Raw genomic sequence first — 25,469 nt, forward strand, 5'->3', positions numbered from 1 at the left:
TTTTTTTTTTTTTTTTTTAATTTTTCACCGACCGACCGGACACGTACACACGAGATTGATTAATACGAGCGCTCGCGCGCGCGTCATAAAATCGTTTTAACGGTCACTGTGCGGTTAAGAGCGGAGAGAAGATGAAAAAAAAATACAAGTACGATAATTTACGAGGAAGCAATGCATCATTAACTCTCCGATAGCAGTGGCGGCGGCAGCGTCCGCCGTTACACAGGAGACGGCAAGAGTCATCGTCATCGTCGTCGTCGTCGTTGTCATCGTCGTCCATATAAAAGCAATTTGGAAAAACAAAATTATAATATAAAAACACTGCCACCATTGTACGGACGACCCAGAGTTTTTGGAAGAAAAATAAAATCGTGTAACGTAAAAAGAAGTGCCACTGCGTTCCTTTTCATTTCGATATCATATGATATATGTGTGTATAAATGAATAGGTCGAAATGTTAATTAAGTGATATTCTATGTGCATTGACGAACAGAAGGTTTGTACGATTTCGGGAGGTTTTTTTTTTATTTTCCTTGACGTTTATTACACGCGCATAAGTAGTCCATTATGTCCGAAATGATAAATCGATGTTTTCCTTTGTCAGCGTGGCCGCCGCATATAGTGCGTCGTCGTCATCGTTATCGTTATCAACGCTGCCGCCTTACAAGATGAGTTCTCTTCCTCCGCTCGTGCGTTCTAATTAAAAACCGTTGCGCAATCGCGTGTGTCGCTCTATATCACAGCCTCGTATTATCGTAATATATTTTTATTCCGATTCACTACTTACGTGTTTGTATAGCAGTAATATATATTATTGTATAGTAATCGATTTTTTTTTTCATTCGTTTTTATTTTTTTCATCCCAAAAGGTTATCCGCACACACCAACATCACGTCGCTGACGAGTGGTAATTATAATTATTTTTACGGTATCGTCCGTTCGATATATTTCTTTTTTGTTTTTCATACAATATGGGTTCTTATCTATCGCCTCGTATTTTCCGTGTCGTGTTCGTTATTATCGTTTGTGCGTGTGTTATATGTGCTGTCATAAACAACTTCAATGTCGACGTGTGCGCGATTTTTCTTCGATGTACCACTGTGTAATGTATATTTTTTTATTTTCAACGTTTAATTGACGGTTGACCTCTCAACACGCACTCTCCTACTGTTGCTGTTGCTGCGTTTTTGTGTCTAAAATAAATATAAAATATGTTAACGTATTATCTCATACATTATGACGTAATGATATTTTGACCTCATTAGCGACAGGAAGCTGCTTCGTTGTTGTCTGTTTAATATTTGTGTTGCGCGGTGTGAAAAAAATCCAATAATCTCGGCAAACGTGTACTAATAATAACGCGAAAACTACTGTGCAATGTTAATATTTCGCGTGGTTTTCTACTGTACAATAGGTACGAGACATAATACAATTAAAATATAACTCGTGCGTACAAACTTGGGTATATTACGTCTGAAAACCGCTTGTGGAGGAGTGCACGTGGGAGGTAGATGCTTCTGCTGTATACGCGCGGAATAATAACAATAATAGGAAATCGAAAGGCCATATTTCCGGGGCATTATTCGCACGGGGAACATGGTTACGCGATGTTTTGGCGGATTTTGTGGGGTCTCGTGTTGTACACTTGACGGTGCGTACGTACACGGGGACAATAAGATGTTATTTTCGTCCAGAGTTATGATTTCGTATATATAGCTATGCGCTTATTATTATATTCTTATAGTTGTGTATGTATGTGTGTATTCTTAATCGATATTTGTGTGTGATGCAACGGTAGGTACCGTCTAGAGGGTATTCATCATTAGTTTCCCTTATTTTTTTTTTTTATCGATTGCGTCTTTCAATTCTTTGTCGTCGTCGTTGTCCTTTTTATTATACGATGTATAAATGTGTATACATATATATATATATATGTAGAAAAAAGATCTGTGTATGTAATTATAACATCGGCGCGTAACAAAGGAAAACCACCCTGATGATATATCGGCGGCGGACGGACAGGTAAGGCATCCCGCCGACGAATCGACTCTTGTCAAGACCCACTGCATTTGTGTTGTCGCGGCGGCGGGTCCGACGGGCGTGTTCATAACCGCGGAAAACGCGAAATTGCGACGACCCCCGAATACGATTTTAATTAATTATTTTTGCCCCCGTCCGTTGTCGATCTCCAATAGGCCGTGCGCGAGCACGGCGGGCTTATGGTGACTGAACACACCACACGCATTGTACACAGGTTTTAATATTTATTATAAGAATATTACAATTACCGACAAATACTCCGTTCGATGTCGTTCTGCACTTTTCCGACCCGTACACACGAAAGCCTCGCTGCAGCATTGAAGATTAAAAAAAAAAAATAAAAAACCTCTCACTATCCACCGCCCACGAGCGCGCGTATAGCAACGTTATAATATAATATCCCCCGTTTCTATAAATTATGACATCTATCCACGGTCTAGTTATTATTATTGTACGCGTTCGGTGTTTAAACGGATGTACGTATACACCACCGATGCGGTAAACGGGTGAAGAATGAATTATTTTTGCGCAACGACCGGGATACACTTATCCGCGGTCGCGTGTAGCGGTTTTCACGCGCGTTTTTCCAAAACAACAATCTATACACAGTCGTCTCGCCCCCGCACACATTCGTGTCGTCCGCGCGCTTTTTCTCATGAATAATAATTTGACGTCGTCTGTCACGCATGCTTGGCCGCAGATCTCTTCTGTACCAGTATTCTCGTGTGCGTGCGTGTATGCTTTTTTTTTTTTTTCATCATCGTCTTTCGTGTTCCTGTGTCAGGAAATCAGTCAGTCTCTGCGCACGGTGACAAGGATTTTGACGCGTATCACGACGACAAAACCCGTGCCGCGGCGGATCAGGGGGGGACCGCGTGGACAATCGCCTCGCCGATCATCGCCGTCGTATTCGTCACCTCCACAACGTGTACACGCATCATGCCGAATTATTGTTATTATAGTTATATTATTATTATTACCATATATATATATATATATATATATATATATATTTATAGTGTTTTTTTTTCAATTTTTTCTTCTTTTATTTTCGTGCGGTCTGTGTCGGCACGACCGGTTTCTGTGGGAAACTACTCGGTCATATCAGTCACGTTAGTGCCGCAACCGCCGCCACCGCCGCTGTTATATGCGTGCGACAACGTTATAATACACACATATACGTATATATCGGACGGTCGGATTTTTCCCGAAAAGAAAATCATCGGATTATCCGCGTGCACTCGCGCGATTACGTAGGATATGGTGGAAGAGACGACGTACACAGTAGTAGAGCAGCAACGTGTTGTTAAGTAGACGACGAAGAACATGGTGAAATGTACGGTGGTAAAAAAAAAAATAGAAAAAACTGTAGTACGATCGATAAATCGGATGATTTTTACGAGACGTTTAATTTAATACCGATATGCCTGAAGTGTGCACCAGACCGTGAAAATAGTCGCGCGTATACGAGTACATAATATTGCACACAATGTTTCCGGCTAGTCGGTCCACCCGTCTAACTCGGACGACGTCATCACGCGTCACCGCCACGGATATTTTTGTTGCATATTATTATTATTATTACTTTTTGTCAAAAAATTCGGTCGAGTCAAAGAAACTGCGAGGGACTAAACAACGCCAATAAAAAAAGTAAAAAAGAACCCCGAAATGAGCGAGATAGTGACTTCAATTCCGCTTATTGCGCAATCCTGCCGTGAATGTATACACAACAAATTAATTATATAAACGGACAAAGGTCTGACTCGCACGTGTCCCAGTGGAATGTTAATATTATCGTTATGCTGCCGGTTCACAGGCCGTCGATCAAAGGCACCGAAACTTTCGGTACCGCCACCGTCGTCCTCCGCATTCGAATCTCCTCGGCGCAGTTGAAAACGTTTATTATATTAATCAATACGACTTTGCTGTAGGACGCGGACCCGAGAGTTTATCGGTACGTATACACTTTGTGTTCGTTGTCCGTGACAAAACCGGGCGCGCGTTATTGTCACCATTATAATATATTATTTTGCTGTCGTGTACACGATGATAATAATACGCGCTTGTACCCACACGTATCGGATCCGGCACGGCGGCCGTACACATCGACATTATGTACAATATAACATTCCGTTCGAGCCGTTATTCTGCACCTCGTATCCCGGCCGCCTCGGGCGTTGTCGTTAACCGAAGAAATGTGGTCGAGACGAGCTTATAATAATAATAAAACAAACCGGTGTAACGACGGCGGTGTCACACTTGCGCTCGGCTCAGCGGCCGGGATACGTGTTCGTGAAGGTGTGCTGCACGAATCGTACGCGGCAAACAATAATTACGTATTGTAATTTCGTATTGAGGGTAATAACACGAAGTTTGACTGTACTATCGTCGTGGTAACGATTTGCCGAAATCCACACGGGGCAAAAAGTAAAAGTGAACCGGCGGACCGCGGTGTGAACGAGAGAAGAAACGTGCGTTTTTCATCGTTCGACGATAATTGTCCGTTTTACGGTAAAAATCGAACGAGAAGAGGAGAAACGCCATCGATCGTCGTCGTGTCGCCGTGCCTTTAATCGTGCACCGTCGTCTAAAAACTCCCCGTGGGGCGATTATTATTATTATTATTATTATTATTATTATTACTACACTGGTATCGGTCGTCGTCGTCATTATTGTAAAACCGTGTGCACACTACACGCGTATTATGTACACGCCGTAAGTTCACGTCGGTCCACGTACGTAGTAATAATAACTTGGGTGTTCGTCGCCGTTGTTTCCCTGCAGGACAAACCGGTTTGCGGTCACGAAATGTATTTCTGATCGACGACCGCGCGTGACTATCGTCGTCTTCACCACCCGAAGGGACCCGGAGGAAAAACGGACCGCTGTTTTTCGGTTCGATTTGTCCCCGTCGCGGTCGCCGCCTCGCCGCCGCGTACGTACCGCGGTCATTAGATGACTTTGTAATAGTGTGTGCGTGCGTGTGTATTATTATTGTACGCACACAACGTCGTCAACGTCGTCGACTCGCCCGAAGTGAGTACGTATTCTTGTAGCGTACGAGTCGTATTATACGTATACCTGTGCGCAATGCGTACCGGCTATAAAACGTATAGGTGTACACATAAAGGACGCGCGCGCACGCGGGTTAGGTTAGGCGAGGAAAGAAAGAACGATAATAAAAAAAAAAAAAAAATAAATAAAAATAAATATAAAAAATCAAATATTATTAATGAAGTGTCATTCTTCAAGGTCTCCGCGTTAGTATTTACCTTACGAGAGAACGGTGACGGAGACCGAGAGGAAGAGAGTGATGGAACGAGAGACGTCCAAGGCGCGCGTGTACAGTCGGTGGCGGACGGGCGCACGTATCGTGTGCATGCGTGTGTGTGTGTGTGTGTGTGTGTGTGTGTGTGTGTACCGTATAAAAGCGCACAATATTTTTGTTTGTCGTGCGCGCACAGGTCCTCCGCCGCCACCGAAACAAAAGCGATCGGCGGCGCACATGTACACGGAATAATGTAAACGCGTTACGTGTACGTGCACCGCGCGGATATATTATATATTTTTTAATTAAGCGCCCGGCGCCAGCGGACGAACGGAGAGCCCCCGCGCGTACGACCGCGTCTCGACTCACCGCGGGTCGTATTTATTATTGTGCGTCGCGCGCGTATTTTAACGGTCCCCCGAGACCTATTGTTTCGCACTGTTCGACCGGCCGTTAGTCTCGTGGTGGTTGACAACTGCGCGCGGCTGGCCGGACGAAAACGCGCGAACGACTTTGACGCGGTCGAAAACACAGATTCGCTTCCGCGCGAGGAGACAACACCCGCCGCCGGACGTGGTGTCGTTCCACTTTCGATTCGGCGGCGCGGTACTGTTTATCAAACGATCTACACTCGATCCTCGATAATCTCTATGGGGGGGGGGGGGGGGGGGGCCGCGCGGGGGGGCAGTGTCGCGGGGTGGGGGTGTATGGGGGGGGGGGGGAAACAACGCGTTCGTAAGCGCACTCGGTGATTGGAAATTACGTTTTGCCAAAACCAACACGTGACAATTCGAAGTATCATCGACGCTCGGCAATTCAAAGTATATTCAGCAAATTTATTTTGTCCGTGTTCTTTTTGTTCACAATCGTGTAGAAATTTAGCGTATTATTTTCGACAATAATTGTTATTGAATTAATGTCGTAAGAACTTTATCGGTTTTATTTCTTAATTTCGTCACTAATCGTAATTTAATCTCTTCGATAGCCGTCAGTTGTAAGGTTCTTGTGATGAGTGCGTCAAATTCGAAAAATAGAAAAATTGAAATTAAATTCAATGAAGCAGAAAATCATTACAGATTTCTTCAAAAAATAATAATTTTTCATAATTATAATTTGATTTACATAGTTTAATTATTATGCCGTTAAAATTTACATTTTAAAAACAATTAACAGTTAATACCACCTAATTTGCTGAAATAATTAATAATTATGTTGAATAAAAACAAAATTTTTCTCTTAACTCAGTAATTCGAATTTTTTTTTTTGCTCTCTCGTCTTTTCGAACTACTTAACGATTCGAAATTTTTCAATAGTCCTGTCAACTTCGAGTTATCGAGAGTCGACTGTATTGGTAAACGTTATACATTATGTTATATGAGCAGCCCCCGTACGGTTATTCGTCAGATCCGTTTGTTCGTAACGGCATAATATTATTCGCGCGTCGATTTTTTTTCTCCTATTATAGAACAATAATAATACCCGTTGTGTCATAATAACGCGTTCTCGTCGTGTCGGTGTGCTTTGTATGCATAAATAATATAAGAGGTACGATGTGGTTTTTATTATTTTTTTTTTTATTATTATTATTCTTGTATCCAAAATTCCCAAACGTCAAAGCGAAATGTCTTTTTTTTCTACTACGGAGGGAAACGAACTTATCGTAAAACTAAACTGATAAAAAAAAACCGAATTTTCGGAAATATATATAGAAAATTGCTACTCGGACAAGCAAATTGATAGCGGCGGATTATTTCGCCCATGTGTAGTTACACCGGGCGACGGATCAAGGCACGGTGAATGATCGGCACACGTAAAATATATAGATCCAGTACGTATAAGTACTCGTGTAGTGTATACCGTGTAATTGGCCGGAGCGAATATTAAATATATGCATAAAATATCTAAACTAAATCGCTGACGACAAGATTATTAGAGGACGCGCTTGTGTGTCTACTTGTCCGCCGCCGTCAAATTGAATCGCGTATACAGTATTTTGTCAATGATCTTTCGACGTGCTTGTTAATCCGTTTGTTTCGGTTCCGAAAAGAAAATCTGTTTATTATATATATATAATATAATTTAGTAAGTATGTGTAGGTAAAAAAGAATTTGTCCTAATCCATTTTTTTTTTTTTTTTTGTAATGCACGTCCAAAATTATTGTTATTGGTATTTTTTCAGATAATATCGTATAAACATCTCACGATTTTCTAAAGAAAAAAAAAATTATAATATGTCTTCGTCGTCTATTATTATATGATCTTCGCAAACCAGCTCGTCAACATGTAACGTTTGTAACTTTCGCTTCTGCTCCAAAAGTCGGTCCCTTTCCACGCGCAACCGATCGAGTTTTGGTTGCAGCTCTTTGATCTTGCGATTGTATTCATTGATTTCAGTTATATCTTCGTTGTCCGGTCGCATCCGTGTCCGAACAAATCTAACGCGTTGAATTATTCACGACACAATAGTTATAAATACGAATTACTCTTAAATCGTTTAGTTTTATTTTAATCAAATACAGAAATCAACCTACGACATAATACAATACTATATACTATTATTTTTACGTACTCTATCGGGTCGGATGGTCTTTCCTCGGCTCGGCATAGTTCGAGTACGGCGTCGGCCAATGCGGCCGACACGCCGGTTTTCGTTAAATAATCGCTGAACTCGTGACGTTTCCACTTCCTGATTTGCATTTCATCGTCCTAAGAAAACCACTTCTTTTGTGATTGTACCGTACACCATTGATTATATGTACCAGTATCTATTATCGATGACCGTAACCTTATACGATATTATTATTCATCCATACCTGGTTTTCGTCCTCGACCATCAGTTCAGACGTTTTTTCAGCCATATCCAACGTTACACCGTACGTACGGAAGAAATCGTATAGAGTCTGTTCGTTTAAATATTTGTTGTTTTCGTCGGTACATTAAAAAACCATGGTTATTCGGTGCATCGTAATGTTTTAGCAACATGTAGCTCTGCGTTATCGCGCTCTGTCGTCGCGTAACATAACGTAGTAGTGAACAATAAATAATACTACAACACGCGCGCGCGCGTAAACGGTATGATAATATTATTGTTATTATAATAATAATAATCGCGTGATTTTCGCTGCCGCGCGCGTGTAAACGGTTCTGACGCGTCTGACACGGTGTGCAGCAGCGGTGAAGGGGACGACGACGGTGGTGGTGGAAACGGAGCATGTATTGGTGGATGAAAAGAATGAAGAAAAAAAAAAAAACGTAATCAAAATAATGATCTACCGATCGTGACACCGTGAGCCTCCACCGAGATATATACCTCTCGGTTGCTGCGCAAAATCTTTTCGTTTACGTCGTCGCCGTCCTTTCGGTTCGGACACGATTGACGGACCGATTGAAGCCACACCGACCTGGTCATCATCTTGGTACATTATACCCGCACCGCTGGCCGTATAATAATACGCGCGCACACATGTGCCATAAAATGACCAACTACTCGCACATACACATCATACGGATGTATGTACACGTATACGTGTGCGCGTGTGCGTGCGTAAGGCCCCGGAGGCGAGTCGTCGTGTAATTAACGTTATGACTTTGACAAATAATAATAATAATGGTCTCGCGTTACTCGGAATGCGACGGCCGCAGGTCCCGGCAGCATTACACACACGTACGCGAACGCGTGTGACCACGTATACCTAGGTTGTATACCTCTGTAACGTTATACGTATATATATATATATAGTCTTTTTTTTTTTTTTACGATCCGGACACATCAAAATCACACACACATGCCGTACGACCGTGATTGTGACCGTCATCATTACTCGTGTATAAGAAAAAGTCACTATTATTATAATATACGCTCGTATAAGCGGGGGACATATGTATATATATATATATGTTTATAGAGATTAAAAAAAAATAACGTCGTGTCTCTCCTTCTTTCCGCCGCCCTTTGCGTCGAGGTAATTACCTGCGCGCGCGCCCGGTATAATATTATGTCCTGCAGCGGCCTCCTAAAAGCGTGTTTTAATTGCGCGCGCGCGCGCATACGTATACGGGGAAAAAACCAATCTCCACACGCGCGCACAAACACACGTGGGTTTTTATTACACACACACACACACACACACACGAGTGGAATATCGCATTGGCAAAGAACTATTGATTTACGTTTTGTCGTATAATAATAATTGTTGGCGGCGAACGAACGACGGTCGCAAAAAAAAAAAAAAAATAAGAATTAAAATTAAAAATCGTGTACCACGTCTTTACGGGTCTCTCACGGTCGTAGACGTTTTTTTTTTTTTTTACATTTGTCGACGCAAACTTGTCACGCGCAAGCCGCGGTGCGGGGGCGATGGTGGACGAAGACGACGACGACGACGACGAGAGGGCTCCCTGCGGCGAACAGCGCGACACACCACCCCGCGGGGGGGCACCCGTTGGTCGCCGACGCCGTCGCCGCCGCCGTCGTCAAAGAGACCGCACCTATTTTCTTTTTAAATTGGAATCATGTCATTCCCGCTGTTTATTTATTGTTTCGAAACCGCATTAATAGGACTCGGCGCGCGAGCACCTCTGTACCGACACACAACACATGTATATGCGGTATGCACACTATACGACGTGCGTATAATCGTCGTGTTCGTTGCCGGGCTCACAGAGACTGCGTAGGGCTGGCGGTGATGATGAAAAAATAAAATATAATAATATTAATAATATTGTGTCGTTTCGGTCTGCGGGCGCGCGCTCACGTATCGGAGGGCGTTACCTGCTCGCAGACGGTCGTCGCGTCTCGTACGCATATCGGCGGCGGCGGTGTGGTGTCACTATACCTGTATGTGTACGCGCGCCGCCACCGCTCGTCGGGCTATTAAAAAAATAAAAAATAAAAAATAACCAACGAAATAGCCTCTCGTCGTCCCATCCTGAGGGAGAAGCGAGGTTGATTAAAAAAAAAAAATAAACGATTTTTAATCTATAAGTGGTTTTTTTTTTTTTTTGATTTTTCGTATACGAAATTTACGTACATCGTCGGCGACCGCAGTAGTACCATTGTACATGTATATTACATAATGCATACGTGCGGAGAACAAATCGATTTCGCATCGACCGTATATCATGTGTACATCGTTATGTACTACACTCGCTCGATCCGATCCACCACCGTAAACACCGTATTATTTATCGATACGTACGTATCTTGTGGCTCGCGCGTCTCTTTAATATTTTACTCAAGGTCGATGTAGACGGACAATCGGGGAGAGAAGAAAAAAACGGACGGGACACCTCCTAAGCAATAACGAACGGGTAACGTCCGTAGTTGAAGGGGAAATCGAAGGAAAACCAGGAAGGGGAAGGCCGATGCGATCCTATATGTGAAGCAGATTATGCTAGACTTGGAGGTATAGGATCCAATGAAAAAATTAAAGGAAGTTGCTAAGGATAGAGATAGAGAAGTGGAGAAACATTTCATTAATGAACCGATCTACGGATTGAAAAAAAAAATTGTGTATTCGTTTTTTAAAAGTAGACTTGGCTGTTATGGCGGCAGTAACAATACGATATTGAACACCAACTAAACGTCTTCGAAAATCAACCAACCCGTCGGATTTCCCGCTAAGAACTATTGAATTTCTTCTTTTTCTTCTTGGCTTTTTCTTACATATATGTATTTGCTTAGCTTTCAACAAATTGTTTACAAGTTATTCGCACGGTGTCAACTGTTCAATATCCATGTACATTTCCACACGTGTTGTCTTAATCATGTTACATCGCTTTCGCGTTACTTCCTTTTTATTCTAATATCTTTGTATCGCTTCCCAATCACTTACGAGTAATACGAGTTTTGTCGCAAACATTTGTTCAACAGTATTTGATCGTCGCTTCATCATCCCCCGCAAACAACAAATGTAATTGTTGTTATTTTTTTTTTTTTTTTTTTTTTACCTAAGTGGTGCGTGTATCAACAAGTGTTCGAGTTATATAGTATGCTAGTAAAAGTGCCTTATTGTGTGTGACGACGATGTCAACCACTTTATTTCCCCTAACGTCCATGTACATTCATATACGTATACATACAAAGCGACAACCGCTGCGTGGTACAAAAAGTCAATAAAAAAAAAAAAAAGAGGGTAAATTCACCCGAGGGAGACGTTTACGACGATTTTCCCCTCGGCCGATAAAAAGAAGATTTTCTTTTTGTTATTTTTTTTTTTTATTATTTTGACACTTACACGACTAATCTTCCGTCGGGTTTTTCTCCCCGTTTTTATATTGTTTATCCCAGCGTTTATGTAGTATATATGAAATAGGTATAACAGTGGTATTTTCCATACGGTATTTATAATATAATAATTGAAAATTTCAACGCAACGGACCCTTCGTTTTTGTGCGGTGAATATTACATACTCTACGGATAAATACTACCATTACCCGTGCTCGCCTATACCTATATGCATAATTTAATATTTTTTAGTAATAAATAACTATGTGGAAAATTGTCAGTAAATACACACACGGGTAGTGTATTATAACAGCTTCATAACAGACTTGAAACGGTTAAAAAAATGTTTGACAAATGCTTCTCATCAGTCAATTTACAACGACGGCGGCTCGAAGTTATACTTTTCCTAAATGATCTTAGACATAAACCACAGTCGTGGTAATACATTATTGACACACACATACGCACAAGAACGTATATAATAAGTATGTATGTAGTTAATGTATACCCATGTGTATGTATCAAAATAACGCGAACGTATCCGTGTACACCATCGCCGCGTGTGTACATACGACCCCCCTCGGATTTTTGTGATCAATGGCGCTTATACTACAACACACACTCATACTCACAAACTTTTATATATATTCTATACTCTTATATAGGCATAATGTAATCGACTTGAAATAGTGTGTGTGTGTGTATATTCGGCGAAAACATGCAGTCTGCGCACACATTGAAACGTATATAAATATATATTTATGCGATACATCCTCGTCGTTAAAGTTACATTAAGGTCCGAAATCGAGAGCGCGTTCAATGTACATATATACTCGTGGTGTATAGTAAAATCGGAAAATAATAACTTCTCGGGTTTTTAGTAGGTAGGTGCACTGCGGTACTCGCACTGACCTTTACGACCTAACAGCCTCTGATATTATAGTTGTATTTGAGTTTTGGTCAAAGCGATTTATCGAGTAGGCGGTTATAACATACAGCGGTTCTTAAAATATAGTATACGTTTGTACGTATAATTTCGTTTAATTGTTGATTTTAAATTCGTATTTGGCTACAGCGGTTAGCGCGACTGTTTTACGTGATATGCACATTGTTTGCGGCGAGTGTTTATTTTTTTAAACGCGTGTTTTATTTGTTCGTTCGCACGCGTAGGCGTGTGTTTATATATAGATCCGTTTCGGGACGGGCGTGAAAAATTCAGCGTCGGTGTCGCGTTGCGTTGTCGTCTTCGGGGTAAACGGAACGAAGGTACAAAAAATTTAAATTAAAATAATACTGGAAAACACTCTTGTGTACAAAAACGTAATAATAATAAAAAAAAAAAACAAATACCTCGACAACGGGACTCGTTACACGCGGCGGCGACGTATTAAGTAAATAATATACTGTAAAAAATAGTCGGCGGCGATGGCGTGTATAGTTCGTCAATCGATTAATTGATCGCTTTTAGACGGCCATTTGAAGGTTCATTTGTTTACGAAATCGTGCGGAACCGCTGCCGGTCACGGTTTATTAGACGACCGCCTCCGCCGCGTGATGACCGCGCTGTATACATACATTTACACGTTATATTCCTATACGTAATACGTTTATGACTTCACTGCGCACACAATCCCTCTGCCACCACCGCCACCGCACGGAATGAGCCGTAAAAGACTCGAGAGATGGAAACTAGCAAACGATATATATATGTGTGTGTGTGTGTGTGTGTGTGTGTAATGTCTATGTGTATATTTACACGCGGAACACAAAACCAGTCACCGTTTCACTATATTTTTCTTTCTCTTCGGACACAATGTATTATAAACGCAAATTTTTTTTTTCGTTTTTTTCTCCTGTATTGTTTATCCTTCCGGCGAACCGATTTTCATTATTGTGTATAATTTTGTGTTGCTAATTGCTCCGCCGTCGTCGTCGTCGTCTTTGCGGCAACGCAGTTCTCACGCGTGGCGTAGCCATCAGCCTCCTGGCGTACCTGTATACTATACGCACATTATACGTATACGCTGTCAATAATTGGAAACGACAAAAAATAAAACAGATTGTATGTCCCCCCCCCTACGCGCGCACGTGAACCGGAAGTCTCTGAATCGCAACTGCAGTGCGACGCGACGAAAACGTTTGTGCACTCCATCTCAAGGACAACGACATGGTTTTTCCGAATACAGGGGGAGAATATCGTCCTTCTGCCGTCAAAATTTCCAAAAGATCTTTTCCCGTACATATAACAAGTTACACGCATAAAGACACATTAAATATACGCACTGTACGTGTAGTAAATTTAAAATATTCCTTTTAGCTTCCGGGGGAAAAAAAATACATGAAAAAGCCATATTCGGGCTATAGATATTATTAGAATTCTGCGTTCTCGTCGATTATACGGCGCAGTAGTATATATTTATATATGGTATAAAATAAGCTCGTTTTTGCCCTTTGATGTGGCTGACAATACTACCCTCGCGGCGGGCCCTCGTTGGTAAACGTCGATGAGTAACGGACGCAAAGGGGTGTCATTTTAAATTACCTCGATCGCCCTTAGGCTGGAATTGTCATCCGCAAAGAGACCTTTGTTATCGTTGTACGTATAATACTTCTCATTGTCGCGTTTATAAATGCCCTTTGGAATTTACATTTTCAATTATTATTAACGAACCCAAGACGTGGCACTTAATATTGCTGCAGCATAAAATTATATAACCTTACGTATGCAGCTATTAAATTTATATATACACACATAATATATTTATACATTATCCTTGATGGTTAAATTATATCCGTGTTTAGTTTTTTTTCTCCTCCGCTTACTTCTGTCACCCTCGTAAACGAAATTATTGTCAGAGCCACCGGCCAATTATCCATGAGAAATAATAATTAAATTTTACACTTATATTTATATTTCAAATAATTATATAAAATTATAACACACGCACACACACACGCGCACCGTTTTGACATGTGTAAGTCGTCAGAAAAACTTATTATTGTATGTTATTTTTATTTGAATATATTTAAGTTTCTTTTGGCTTTTACGTGTTCACCTATATTTCCGCGTCTTTAACGTTTCGTTATTTAATACATGTATATCGGTAGCAAGAAATACACTCTATATATATCTAATATCTAATATATATTTAAAACGCACGCGCGTGATATCAAACAACTATTATTATTTTACGACCGTCTGATGTATGTCGAGTGATGGATGAAAAAAAAAATTAAAAACAAAACTAGTATATTACGTACTACGTATGTGTAGATGTTTATTTTTTTTTTTCGGAATTGCAACTCGGCTTTGTCGTCGTTGAGAGAAGGTATATTTTAATTTTTGTCCGACCTTGACGATACATATACTTAGGTACTACTTGACCGTTGACCGACGCCGTCGTGTAGTTAATAAACATATATCGTAATTATATGTACGCGCACACGTTCGAAACTTTATTTTTTTTTACAACACCACCGATATACGGTTCTCTACGACTTATTATTTCGTCGTATTTCAATTATTTCGCTCGGGCAAGGCGACGATTTCTCCGACGCAACAACAACGTGTGCGCAGTATAATATATAATAAAGCACTTATACACTTATCTGACGGACGTTTTTCCGCGCCTTTCGCCAATCGACCCGTTGCACGTCAATTCCATTATGTGCGCGTTTGCTACACGAGACACACATCAACGCTTTTTGATAATTTACGTAGCTGTTGTGATGATGGCGTACACAGTGCACTACAGGCTTCACGTATCATACGTTTCATTAAATATGCACACGTGACCGCAAAATTTGCATAAATTATCCATCGTCGTTGCCGCCGCCGCCGGGTCACGAAAATCGGTTTGCGCACTCGAAGTGTGCCTGCGACATGCATTGACAACGTGCCCGTCCACCGCGTGACGTATAAAATAGATTTATACGTGTATAATATGTAAAATTAAATTTCGTCCAGTCATGATTATTTGTGCATAATGATTCTTTTTGAACATTTCGTTCATAGTGAACGCATCATGTATAATTATAATTACGCGCGTAAAATTTCCCTTCCGTGACGAGGTTTTATTAAATTACCATTTCGGAGTTGGAAGATCTTTACATGTGTACGCCTTAAAAACCCGCGAAAATGCTTGTAACTAATATACATATCGAGCCGAGGAACACAGATATGTAGACGTACATCCGTCGTGTATTATTATATTGTAATAAAAAAAAAAAAATTGGAATATAATATTACGTTTCGTTATGCGCGCGCGTACACCTTAAGTAATTTTGCTTTTACGATACGCAAGTTGGGCGTCGCACACGGGGTGGACTGTGCGATGGGAAAAACGCCGTTGCAGCAGCGCCGACGAACAGCTCGTTTGCGGTCCTCTTGCGGTCCTATTTCGAACCGCAACACAGACATCGCACTTGCTGCTCCTTCGTAGCGTATGTTTACGCTCGTGTGTACACATAAATATACACATTACGTGTGCGTATATTATACATGGACGCGCGCGCGTTATGTTGTAATTGTAATTTTTATTCGTGAGAAAACGAGCGGAATACGTGTACAAGCATATTTATATATGAACACAATAATGTGACCGGTTTCAGCGTCTAACCGAGAGTCTATCACTCTATACGTATATATCATTCTGTGCACACAGGACACACTACGACGACTCTTCGTGCGGATAACGCGTATACCTATGTTTATGTACCTACTTCATGCAGTCAATGTAATAACATCGCGTCTTGCGGTCACAGAAACGTATATATTTGTGTTCGAGACGATTTTTCATCGGACCGTGCACACACACACACACGCGCGCGCGCGCGAGTATTAGTAAGAGCATTGATTAAAGTAGGCAATAAACATATGTTATACACCTATATGAGTATGCGCACATGTACTAGAGCGATTCGCGTAAATAATATTACAATTGATATTACCGTCAGACGCGGTTGACTTGGTTGTGTACAGTAATGCACTCCGAAACGCCCAAAGTTATTCGTAGTATGATAGACGAAATTTGAACATCACACGTATACCCACGATCAAGTTCATTTATTCGCATGTATTGTATATGCGTTGCGGCTACGTATCCTGCACGAATAAAGGTTCGCAATGATTTATGTACATGAATACATCCATTATTACGTCCTTCCGTCCAGCTTTACATATTATACATATATATATAAACCATATGATTATACTTATTATATGTGCACTACATATTATAATAATAGCAACGTAATTGTAGTACTTCAAGGTACGAATAACCTTAGGAATACCTGCGCACATAATATTGTGAGAGTTAAGTATAGAATTCTAGATTGAGGGGAGAAATAAAAGTCCCGTAGTTCAGATCTTTTACGGGCTCCGATAATTGACATAATATTTTTATAATTATTATATCTTTTGTATGTGTGTGTAGGTGCCATGTGCCTAATACTATAAAATCTTATCGCGGACATTCTATTGTACAAATATAGGTATAATTAAACGACATAAGAATGGTATTTAATTCAGGTATACTACCTATACACCTTTAATATATATTACACATATACATTTGGTGCTCGTATCTCTATATGCATACCCGCCGTATCCCCCGTTAGGTGTAAGCCGACGCAATCAAAAAAAAAATGGTCGTCGTAATAACGTAATTTTTCTTTTATGAAATATCGTTCGCGGCGTCTTTTTTGTTGTTGTATTTGACAGCAGCAGCAGCAGCAGATGTTTGGCGCGTCGCGTCGTCCTCTTGTATACAACATAAGCTGCCGTGTCCGGGGCCGATGGGAAAAACGACGATTGCGGCAGTTGTGTTTGCGTGTGTGAAGAACAAGAATAAAAAATAAATAATAAAAAAAAAAAAATCATAAGCAATATACTCGTCATATAATAATAATAATAACAATATAATCTTGTATAAAAATATTTCTCGTACCGTATAGGCGGATGATATTTTATGAAAAAAAAAAATCTTTTCAAATCATTATTTCCTCTGCATTTCTTCTTCTCGATCGATGATCACAACGCCATTTTATTCGCCAATACGATCCGACAGGATATTTTCCTTTTGACCCCCGCACTCTCGGTATCATCTACAACGCGAGCGCGTGTATTTTTTTGTGTATTCGTTTCGGCGGCCACGGCGCATGATGTGTCATTGTGTCGTGTCCGTCACGTCGGTGGGTGGAGTGTTGTAGTATATTGTCGCGGCACTGTGGGCGGGGCGTCGATCGGCGGTTGACACGCGGCTTACGACACGAACGGGGCCGACCAATGGGGACGCGTCGCCGCCTGTGACAGTGGTGCGGCGCACGCGGTGACGGCCGTTCGGGGACAGACGACACGGCGACGCATAAAACACGAACAGGACGCGGAGGAAAAGGAAAAACACCCTCGTCCATGATGTACGTAGTGCAGTGTTCTCCCCGCGAGCGCTGCAGCTGCACCGTTTATTATATCCGCAGATTATTAGTAATAATAATAATAATACTAAAATGGATCGTCGGATCACGGATCACGTACAATAATGTAATGTAGAAAACGCTTCTTTTTTTTTTTTTTTTTTTCTAAAGGGGTCTCGTTTGTATATAAACGTGCAGCGTGTGTACTTGTACGCATCGTATTATGTTCCAGTCCCTTTGCACCGAGCAAGATATATAATATACTCCCCACGGCCGTCCATCCGCCCGCCCTCCTAACACCCGCCACGTCACCATTAGCGTATTGTACGCGATGTAGTCGTCGCGTCATCGCTCGCGCATCGTCGACGACCTTAAAGTGCGCATACATACATACATACATATACATGTATACGCGCGCGCCACTCTGTAGAATATTATTATTATTATTTACGTTTTTAACAATGACGAGCCGAATATAATGACTGTACCCTCCCCTCACGCGCCGTCCCACCGTTGCCGCGCGCACACTTTACCGTCGCTGTGTACGCGGACCGAGAGACCGAGCACAATGCGCGCTTAATACGGCCGTACGCGCGGGCCCAGAAGTTTTCAAACTCATCGCGCTCGGTGTATACATCGTACACGGCGCACACGGATGACAGGCTTCGTAACAGAGAAATACGCGTTTAATCACCGACTGCTGCTGCTGCTGCTGCTGCACTTGAAACGAAGGCGACCGCGTACAGTCCGATTCCCTTGTATTCCATTATGTATTAATGCGTGCGCGTGTACACGGGTAACGTATATATTGTTATATAACGTGATACTCTAAAACACCGTGAATCTCTATGTACAGTGGCAGGAACGTTCGTTGTACAAAACACACGTCCCCGCGGCCGGCTCGATCGTTTTCCGTTACGCGTTCGTTTATTGTTAACGCGTTACACGTTTATTCGTTATGTGCGCGCCGAAGGTTCTCTCCAAAAGTCCGTTCGGGCGACATATCATAAAACGTTTACTGTTAACGCATTACGCAGTATATCCGCATTGGGGAGGTTCTTCAAAAGTGTCCGGTCCCCGGCCGACACGAAACGTTTGTTTTTCTTTTCGATATTGTCCTCGCGGTGCTAGTGTGATGGGACTCCTCCGTATCGTTCGACGTTTCGTTGGGTAATATTTTTATTCATACTTTTGTACGTAATATTCGTATTCAGTGTTCCGTGACGTATCGCGTGTACCGTAGTGCGAACCGCCGTAAACCGTTTTCGAAGCGAGTCTCCGCATTGTGACGACGGCCATTTTGATAAAATATAATGTGATTTATCTGCAGTCGACCGGAAAAAAATATATCTTTTTGTTGAGATTTATGCGAAGGAAAATCTATTATGCAACAATAAGGTAAAATCGCGCGTCCCGTATGATCTTTTCGAGTTTTAACAATGAGTAGGTTTGGACAGCTATGTAATACGTACATAAAACAGGAAATACGATTGGAATATTATTCAATTGATAATTCATTTTTTTTTATTATTTTTATTATTATTATTGGTTTGCTGATGCTGCGGCGCTTCATTCCAGTCGAATTGATTTTGGGACCAAACACAATCTAACGGTCGAGCGAACCAAAATACGCAATGTATATATGATAGGTTGTCAAATTAAAAAAAAAAAAAAATCCATTGTTAGCGTTAGTCGAAACGCCACCGCCATCGAGAAAAATGAATCATATATATATTTATATTATTATATTTAATAACTGGAGCCCATTGTGGAAGCGATGCGCTGAATAGGTCAGGTAGAAAATTATGTCTAGTCCCTTTTTTTTTTTTTCATAAACCAGCTTGTATATATATATAAATGGGTAATATACTGCAACGGAGCAAAGCGCGTTCATCATCAATCCCACGGGTTTCATTTATTATTATATTGTGTGGGTAATGATCGAGAGAATCCTGTGTGTAGAGGGATCCTTACCGTCATCATCACCGGCTATACAGCGTATTTTATATCGACGGTACCCAAATGATGGTTTATACCCACTATGCGCTCTATATATATATTTTAACGATTAATGTGACCAAATGTGTATAGAACGTATTTTTAACGAGTATATTTGGTTTTCTTTTCACAGCCTTAGACAAGTTGGGATTCGGTGGAGTCGCTTTGGGAAACGGAGCTGTGGAGCCAATCCAGCCAAATGTGGCTTTCGACATCGCCAGTTTGGTGCTATACGGTTGTCAGGCTCTGCCTATAAGGCTCAAGATTTTGTTGGACCGATTGTTCAGTGTACTTCGGCAAGACGAAGTGTCAGCCGTACTCAGAGGGTTCGGATGGACACACGAAGACTACGCCAGGGGTTATATACTTCAGGTAATGCATTGGTCGTAATAAATATTTATATACGAACGGGAAAAATTCACAATGTTGTGAACGGTGAAAGGGTTAAACACACAAAAACGCATCGATAGGTTCCTAATGAACAAGTGAAACGACCCTGTTTTCTTTGTTTGTTTTTGGGGTCGTCCATTGCCGTGGAAATGTACGTGACGTGAGAGTCATGTGAAGGGCTCGGGAAAAACAAACCATCCCGAAAGGGTTGCAATAATTTTATGTAATATACAACTCGTCTGCGTTAGTTGACTTTCTATTTGTGTTGGTGTGTGTGTGTGTTGCTGAGTAATGGATGATTGAATTACATACACACACGCGTACTTTTAAAAGTCCCTAGGGCAGCTTGTCTTGCGAGCATAGTGGTAGAGTCTGTTATTTTGTTAACTATTGTTTTCTCCAATGCGGCCGTCGTCGTTTTACGGTCGCGAGCCTAAGGCTGACGTTAATATACCGACTCGAGAACAGGGCCCCCCTGGGACTGACGATTGGCACGAAATATAAAAACAACTACGTTTTACACTATATCAATTTATGAAGTATATAGGTGCTTGGGGCTATTGTTTTATCGAGATACGTGAGACTATTCCGCCAACACAACCGTTTCCCAATTTGTATTTTTACAGAAAATTAACGTGTATGTCATTTGTATCGTTACAGGAACCACTTGGTGGCGGAATTTTAGAACGTTGGAACATATGTAGTCCGGAAGAAGAGCCACTAGTGCTGCAACAGTTTTTAAGATTCGGTGAAACCCGAGCGGTTACGCAGCAGTTGCTTTTGCACGGCCTGGGCGCTGACTTTCGGGCTTTGCCAGCCCTAGAGACAGACATGAAACGGTTAATGGAACGTCAAAAACAGCAGTTGAGCAACGACCACAAATCTGGTTATGAAATGAAATTCCGGCCACGAACTCCTCCTCAGTCAATACCACCACTACCTCTAACGCAGCTTTCACAACGCCGGCCGGTTGGAAGTTGTCCACCGTCGCCGCCAAGACCCTCGTTTGGGTTTGTTAAGCCACCTAGTGGACTTCCACAGCTACAACCGCCGCCACCTCCTAGTAATGCATGCAACGGAGCTGGCTCTCCGCCGGTGAGCAGCCCCACCAGCAGCGTATCGCCACTCAACAAACTTCAAAACATGCAACCTTTCGATTTTCGTAAGATGCAATCGGCAGCCGCTGGGTTTGTCGGTAACAAGCCTTTGTCAACCTCTTCAGATCGACGATCTAACAACTCTTCGTCGGACCTCTTACCTCCTCCTCCGCGTCCTAGCCAACAACAACAGCAGCAGCAGCAGCAGCAACAGCAACAACAACAACAACAACAGCAACAACAACAACAACAACAACAACAACAACCACAGCAGCAGCAACAACAACAAAACGACTTCAACAACAAGTTCGGACCGCCCGATAGCTTAGCTGGCAGTAGTGAATTCGGGTCGGAAGATGGTGACGAGGAAGAGGAAAACTCGCAAAGTGCGCTGAACCTGAGCAAAGACAGCGCTCCTAAAGCGTTACGACCCCATCGAGGCCACGTGCGAAAGACTCCGCTGCCGCTCAAAAGGCAATGGGGTTCGGCTGGACTTCCGTTGAATTTGGGCACACAACTTATCAATCCGGCCACTGGGAAGAAGCGGGTGCAATGCAACGTGTGCCTGAAGACTTTCTGTGACAAGGGAGCACTGAAGATACACTTTTCCGCCGTCCACCTACGTGAAATGCACAAATGCACGGTGGAAGGGTGCAACATGATGTTCAGCTCAAGAAGGTCGCGCAACCGGCACAGCGCCAACCCCAACCCTAAGCTGCATTCGCCGCACCTGCGCCGGAAGATCTCACCGCACGACGGCCGCAGCTCGCAAGCACACCATCCTATGGTCATCACGCCACTACAGGCTTCCGCCATGAACCAACTAGCGTTCGGTGCGTTCCCTCTGTTGACCGGTGGCACGGATATGCGAGCGGTCGGCTCGAAACACAGCTCCGCGTCCGGGCTGCACCTAGCCGAAGAGCTGCGCCGGTCCGCGGAATTCTCGTCGGACAACATGGACGAGTACATGGACGACGAGGAAGACGGCATTGTAGTGGATGGGAACGCGGTGGATGACGACGAGGACGATTCGGAACATCGGAGTGACCGGAGCTGCAAACGCATGTCCGAGGAATCGGAAGACGATGCTGGCAGCACGGTGGTCGAAGCGCAACACCACCATCACAACAACAACAACAACGAGAATAACAACAACGACAACAACAACGATCGGCCGCCCGTGGTGGCCATCAAGAACGTGCATAAACGCAAGAGCATGAACCCGACTAGATTCGCTGCCGCGGCCGACCTGAGCGACGAGGGTATGTCGTGCACGGACGACGGTTCCGCCGCTTCGCCCAAGGACAACAACAACGAAGTGGTGGCTGCTTCCGAGAAGCGGAGTGCGGACGAGGACGACGGGTGCTTGAATCTGAGTAGGAAACGGTCATCGTCCAGCCCCGTAGCGGTCGGCGACAGGCGTTCAGCAAGCGGTGGTGATGGAGGCGGCGGTACAGGCAGCGGGTCCAGAGACTCGCTATTGTCGGAAGAAGACGACGGGCTGCTGGAGGAAGAGGACGCGGACGACGATCTTGATGACTTGGATCTGGATGACGAAGATGAAGACGACTTGGACGATTGCGATTCGGACAGCGACGGGAATCATCGAGTGTACGGCATTGTCGAGAACGGTCGGTTCGTCAAAATGGACGAAGTGCCCGTGGACAAGGATAATCCTCACGCATGCGCAGCGTGCGGCAAGACATTCCCCAACCACTTTGGCGTCAAGGCGCACTACCAGAACGTGCACATGAAAATCATGCACAAGTGCGTGGTAGACGGCTGCAACGCCACGTTCCCGTCCAAACGCAGCCGGGATCGGCACAGCTCCAACCTGAACCTGCACCGGAAACTGCTGTCAACGTCGTCACCCTCCACGTCCACGGAACCGTCCGGGCAACAACAACAACAACAGCAGCAGCAGCAACCGGCCGCTGCGCCCACGCAGAAGCCACACCATCCTCCGCCGGTGCCGCAGCCGCAGCCGCAGCAAGGTCCTCCGCCGCCGCCACCGTCGTCGGCTAACCTGATGGCCGCGGTCGCGGACAGCCCGTACATGCACGCCGAGTTCCTGGCTCGGCTGTACGCGGACTCGCAGCAGTTCCAGGCGCTGGCCGGCGGCAACGGGCTGATGCAGGTCCCGCCGCAGTTCGCGGCCGGCGCAGTCGGCTCGCCGTTCCGGCACCTGCCTGCCGCGGCTGCTATGGCCATGGCCGCGGCCGCGGTCAACGGCGGCGGCGGCCGGCTGGTGTACTCGGCCGACGAGGACCTGCCGCCAGTGCCGGACAAGGAGAATGGCATGTACGCGTGCCGGTTCTGCGGTAAATCGTTCCCGGACAAGAACGGTATGCGCGAGCACTACGAGCAGCTGCACATGCACGAGATGCACAGGTGTAAGGTGCCCGGCTGCGGCATGGTGTTCAGCTCGCGGACCAAGCGCAACGCGCACGCGGAGAACAGTCACCGACCGTCGCTGTCCGGGACCGGCGTGCAAGCAGCCGCTACCTCGTGACCTCGAGCCCATCGTCATCAGCAGCACCACCATCATCATCACCACCACGGACCGCAGCGATTTCCCGTGCCGCCGCCGTGGTGGTGGTAATGACTACTGCCGTGCGCACGGGCCAACCGTCGGCTAACTCTTCTCCCGTCGAACACCGACATTACCGTTCGTCGTGCATTATTGTAATATTATATATCATTATTATTATTATTATGAATATTATTATTATCATCATCATCATCATCATCATCATCATCGAACGCAGTCGTCCCACCCTCTGTCTACCGAAGCATATCCCATCGTCGTCCCTCTACCCCGCAGTAATGGGTGCGTTTAGCGTGCGCTAGAAAATTCGCAGACCGGTAACGTGTTGAGTGTACTGCAATTGTTGTACTTTCAAATATCCGGGCTTACTGCATACACCACCACTACTACTACTACTACTACCCCTACCTTCGGCCTACCCCCTAGCGCACACGGTTTTTTGTTTTTTTTTTTTCGTTTTTTTTTTTGAACTTTCGTTTTGGTGCTTATACCGATTACGTTTTATATTGTACATTTATATATGTACGTATTATATATGTATTGTCAATCGGTATGTGTGTACGTACGTGAATATTATCTACACGTCCAACAACCGCCTCCCTAGCCCTCTACACTCTTCCCGTTCGTTTTACGAAGCCAATTTTTATTATATATACGTATACGATACACGAAAATATGTGATTCATTTTTGTTAATGTATTTATTATTATTATTATTATTATTATTATTATTATTATTACGATAGATATTATTATAGACGATTTTATTGTCGGTTCTTTTATCGGCGTCGTAGTGTATATTTATAATATATTAAATCGATGGGATGTATAATATATAATAACTATATTTATCATTTAGTAAATTAGTAGAGAAAACCACGCGTAAATAATACGAACTATTAATTTTAATATATATACCTATTAATTGTGTTTTTTTTTTACATAAGTTGTGTTTAAATATATTTATGTATAATATGTATTCTTATATTTATATATGTATACTTACGTCTGCATTATGATGAATCTAGTAAAATATTCTCATGTAAATATATGCGTAGGAATAAATTAGTAGTTTTTTTTTAGATACGTTATTTGTACGGCAAGTTATAACAAAAGTTTATAGTGAGTTTTTAAAAATATTATTACTGTAAATAAAATATGTTTCTCGTTTTTTTTTTTGCGCGTTATACGTTGCGCAATCGTCGTGTCGTGCGTGTAAATATATTATATAAAGCACGTCATAGACATATTATATATATATTTATATATTTGACAAAAAAATTGTAAGTTATACATACGTAATATATTGTTTTGTGTATGACACGCGTGAGCATCTCTCTCGACTTAATCAAAAAGAAAAATTTTAAATAAAATAAAAAAATTTAAACTAAAAAAAATAAAGGTTCTGTTCTATAAGACATTTGAAAATATTTACTAGTCCTTATCTATTAGAGTGTATTTTGTAGGCACGGCAATATTATTGTAATAT

General features: G+C 42.8%; 1 protein-coding gene across 1 annotated transcript; it reads left to right on the top strand.

Moving 5' to 3' along the window:
• Positions 1 to 1,047: 1,047 nt before the first annotated feature.
• On the top strand, positions 1,048 to 25,396 carry LOC112682530 (zinc finger protein basonuclin-2-like). The gene is made up of 3 exons (XM_025553160.1): positions 1,048 to 1,102; positions 20,080 to 20,318; positions 20,997 to 25,396. The coding sequence occupies exons 1-3, from the start codon at positions 1,063 to 1,065 to the stop codon at positions 23,943 to 23,945; spliced, it is 3,228 nt and encodes a 1,075-aa protein (XP_025408945.1). The 5' UTR covers positions 1,048 to 1,062; the 3' UTR covers positions 23,946 to 25,396.
• Positions 25,397 to 25,469: the final 73 nt, after the last annotated feature.

Source organism: Sipha flava, unplaced genomic scaffold (genome assembly GCF_003268045.1).
Source record: "Sipha flava isolate LNK unplaced genomic scaffold, YSA_version1 206_pilon_pilon, whole genome shotgun sequence".
NCBI lineage: Eukaryota > Metazoa > Arthropoda > Insecta > Hemiptera > Aphididae > Sipha > Sipha flava.

Excerpts from the sequence above, each read along its gene's own strand:
- LOC112682530 (XM_025553160.1), top strand. The coding sequence starts at position 1,063 with ATGTCGACGTGTGCGCGATTTTTCTTCGATGTACCACTGT. Across the intron at positions 1,103-20,079 it reads TTTCTTCGATGTACCACTGT|CCTTAGACAAGTTGGGATTC; the intron begins GTAATGTATATT and ends TTCTTTTCACAG. Across the intron at positions 20,319-20,996 it reads CCAGGGGTTATATACTTCAG|GAACCACTTGGTGGCGGAAT; the intron begins GTAATGCATTGG and ends GTATCGTTACAG.